The 3412-nt window shown below is 36.9% G+C and overlaps 1 protein-coding gene across 5 annotated transcripts in view; it reads left to right on the forward strand.

Moving 5' to 3' along the window:
• The window catches only part of LOC119588664 (regulator of G-protein signaling loco-like), a gene marked incomplete at its 5' end in the record, with an annotated part of 12444 nt that overhangs the window by 5022 nt on the left and 4010 nt on the right, over window positions 1–3412 (forward strand). For 3 of the 5 annotated variants that reach the window (XR_005230127.1, XM_037937300.1, XM_037937298.1), the window contains 9 exon segments: window positions 12–164; window positions 394–615; window positions 858–1031; window positions 1154–1387; window positions 1830–2027; window positions 2143–2355; window positions 2692–2782; window positions 2999–3144; window positions 3275–3349. Coding sequence is in view for 3 of the 5 variants with exons in the window: in XM_037937300.1 (XP_037793228.1) it covers window positions 12–164; window positions 394–615; window positions 858–1031; window positions 1154–1387; window positions 1830–2027; window positions 2143–2355; window positions 2692–2782; window positions 2999–3144; window positions 3275–3349 (1506 nt within the window). 5 annotated transcript variants of the gene reach the window in all.

Here is a 3412-nt window from a genome sequence, read left to right on the forward strand (position 1 = left end):
TTTTCTTTTAGATATCTGCCCCACATAGTCTTCTAGATGGGGACTGTGGTTCAGTAGGAGGCAGCGTATCATCAGAGAGAGGAATTGATGTTGGGAGAGTGGGTGCTTGGGCCACTTCCTTTGAGAAGCTCTTGGAAGACCCTGCAGGGTTACACACTTTTGCTGTAAGTATATATTTATGACTGATACATTATAGATATTGCAGGATATTTATGAGCAATACATTTGTGTTCATTATACCCATATTTTAATTTCTTAATTGAGTACATCCAAACTTTATGCTATACTAAAAGACAAAGTTAGCCATCTTCTGAGGAGAAACATTGCTTTTGGTTCTCTTGGCAGTCTGCAAGAGTTAGATCATTAAAACATGTTATCTTTGTATTTCAACAGGAGTTCCTGAAAAAAGAATATAGTCATGAAAACATTTATTTTTGGACTGCCTGTGAGCGATACAAACGCTTGTCCAACTCTGATGAACTACGTGCCATGGCCAAAGAGATCTTTGAGAGACATTTGTGCATTGGCGCTTCAGAACCTGTCAATGTTGACTCCCAGGCAAGACAGGATGCTCAAGATGGTCTGCATTCTCCTAATGAATTCCTCTTTGCACAGGTAAGAATTTTAATCTAGCTTGAGAATTTTTATGTGAGTATTCAGCAAGATTAACACACTTTTTCTATGAATTAGTTCTGGTGTCTCTGTAATAAAATGCTGAATAAGTTATCATAATGTTGGTTTTTAGTACCAATCTATGACATTTACTTAGCTCTTATATCAGGAGATAATTTTCATGCAGTAGTTTTTTTTTCTTGTTTATGTTCTTTTAATGGAAAATGTAAATGATTTCTTTACAGGCACAGAAGCAAATCTTCAATCTCATGAAGTTTGACAGTTATTCACGATTCTTGAAGTCAAACTTGTACAAGGACTGTGTATCACGAGACATAAGGGGCCAGACTCTGCCATACCCGGGAGATGAAACACTTGACCCTGACCTTAGGATTGTTCAAGAGGATTCCCATGTTAAGGTTTGTTGGTTGTGAGCCAGGAATGAAAGAATTACTTGTGTGAGTTATATACATTATTTTATTTATACAGTAGCAGTTAATTGGAGGAGCTTATAATGCTGATTGGCTTATGTACACTGCAGTTAAAGAAGAGCAAATCAGATGCTGATGAACGGCGCAGGAAATCCCTCTTGCCATGGCACCGAAAGGACCGCAGCAAGAGCAAGGACAGAGGAGAAGCAGAATACAGGCGGAGGAAGAAGATGGGTCAACGCAACCCTTCTGAATCCTCCAGTGTGCGGTCTGATATGAGTGGAAGCCGAACATCTCTCAATTCCTCTGATATTGCGCTTGGTAGAAGAGCTGTGTCCAAAGAAGTAAGTGATATTATTTCCCTCTATTTATATGTCTGTCTGTCTGTCTCTGTATTTCCTCCTCATAGTTTTCTGTGAGTTGAATACTAAAACTTTGGTTGACAGATGCTGCATGTTACACTAAACTTGAATGATACAGTATCGTGTGGCAAATCTACTTTATACGTAGATGGCTTTTATAATTTTGTCTTCTTAAGTTGATAAAAGGCTAGGAGTGACAAGCTTTTTATTATATGTAAGTGATAAGATATGACACAAGAATTTTTTAAGAATAAGATTGTTATTGAGGAGCAGTTTCTTTGTTTTTCTTATGATATAGTAGCACTTAGATGAAAATATAGGTTTTGTTTATCTTCTAGTTAATGTATGAAAATCATGATTACTATGAGGCAATGTCTGTTGTTTTGTACTGACTGTAACTGACAATTTCTGTATCACCCTACAGTCCCTTACAAGTGGTGAGCTTGGAAGCCTAAGTGGAAGTGAAGGCTGCAACAGATGTCGCGTCATTCTGCCTGATCTCAGCAACTCTGTTGTGGCTGTTCGTCCTGGGGAGTCCATACAGGTGCTACTGACGAGGCTATTAGAACGCCGAGGAATCTCTTATTCTACCTTTGATGTGTATCAACACAAATCAGACAAGGTACTGACCCATAATCTAATGCAATGTAACAGTCTTCTTACATTAAAAAAAAATATATACATATGATGTACTTTACCATTTCTTTCACGGTGTTGCCTGTGTTTACTCACTTTAGTCTCCTGCCTACAAGCTGATGGAGAAGACAGAGGACAGCTCTGTGCTGGGAGGACTAGAGGTCAGGCTTGAGCAAAGGATTCTCTTCCGTCTGGACCTTCCCAACCGCAAAACTGTATGTGTTAAAGCTAAACCAAATAAACTTGCAAATGAAGTTCTTAAACCAATTCTGCACAAGTATGGTTACAAGCTCGACCTCATGACCATTCATAAGGTGAGTTTCAGTAACATGTTTGATTTTAGGGTAAGAATGAATATTTTAAATATATTTCATAATAATGTTTCATATTTTTTCCACAAACATTATATGTTTTATTTCCATTTATGTCTTGAGAGCTCAGTAATGATAAGTTTTCATATGTCTTAAACCAGTGATTGATTCAAGTATAGAACTCAACATATCATCTTTTGAAGAACCTCATTGTATATCTAGTGTTTTTGGAAACATCAACAGTGTGACAGTAATCCTGTTTGTATCAGTTACAGTTTTCAAAGACTCAAGTTTTTATCTTCCTGTTGATTTTATAACCATATTTATTGTTTTTCTCAGGTTGGAGAAGAAAAAGGAGTTAACCTAAAATGCCATGTGAATGAGTTGGATGGAGATAGGCTAGTAGTGCAGACCAAGGAGGAAGTGAAAGGTAGGTCGTGTAGAGCAATTTTGTAATTTTCTCTTTAAATAGTTAGGTTTCAAAAAGTAATGTCAGGAGGATATTATGTATGTATTGTTGTTTAATATTTTTTAGCATTATTTCTATTAGCATAAAGACCAAGATGCAAATGTAATATTTATCAGTATAGGAGTATCAAATTGATATCCAATTGTCTAATTAAAATCTGTACTGATTTTTCTGCAGAGTGGGGAGTAGAACCAGCTCGTCAAAAAAAGAGAGGCAGTTTAGATGAAATCACCAATCGTGTCTTTGAGGATCTGTTGAATGGAAAATCAGAGCAAAATTTTGATGAACTTGGTGTGCTAGATTTTGATGCCAGATCTTCCAGAGTAAGTCAAAACTAGCAATGTGTGTGATTTAATATTCACTTGTAGTCTCAAGTAATTTCAAATTTATAAGCCTCTACGTTCTTCAAAAATCAGAATGTTTTATGGTAAAATATGGACTTTTTCCTTCCAGACGGACAGAAGCAGTGATAGATCATCTGGCATCCTTGGCGGCTTCAGCAGGAGAAATTCCCTGGCGCCTGATAAGGTACGAGTTTCTCTTCATGCTATAGATGAAGAAACCCTTCAGCTCACAGATATCTACAATCTA

This window comes from Penaeus monodon, chromosome 24 (assembly GCF_015228065.2).
Source record: "Penaeus monodon isolate SGIC_2016 chromosome 24, NSTDA_Pmon_1, whole genome shotgun sequence".
In the NCBI taxonomy this organism is placed as follows: Eukaryota; Metazoa; Arthropoda; class Malacostraca; order Decapoda; family Penaeidae; genus Penaeus; species Penaeus monodon.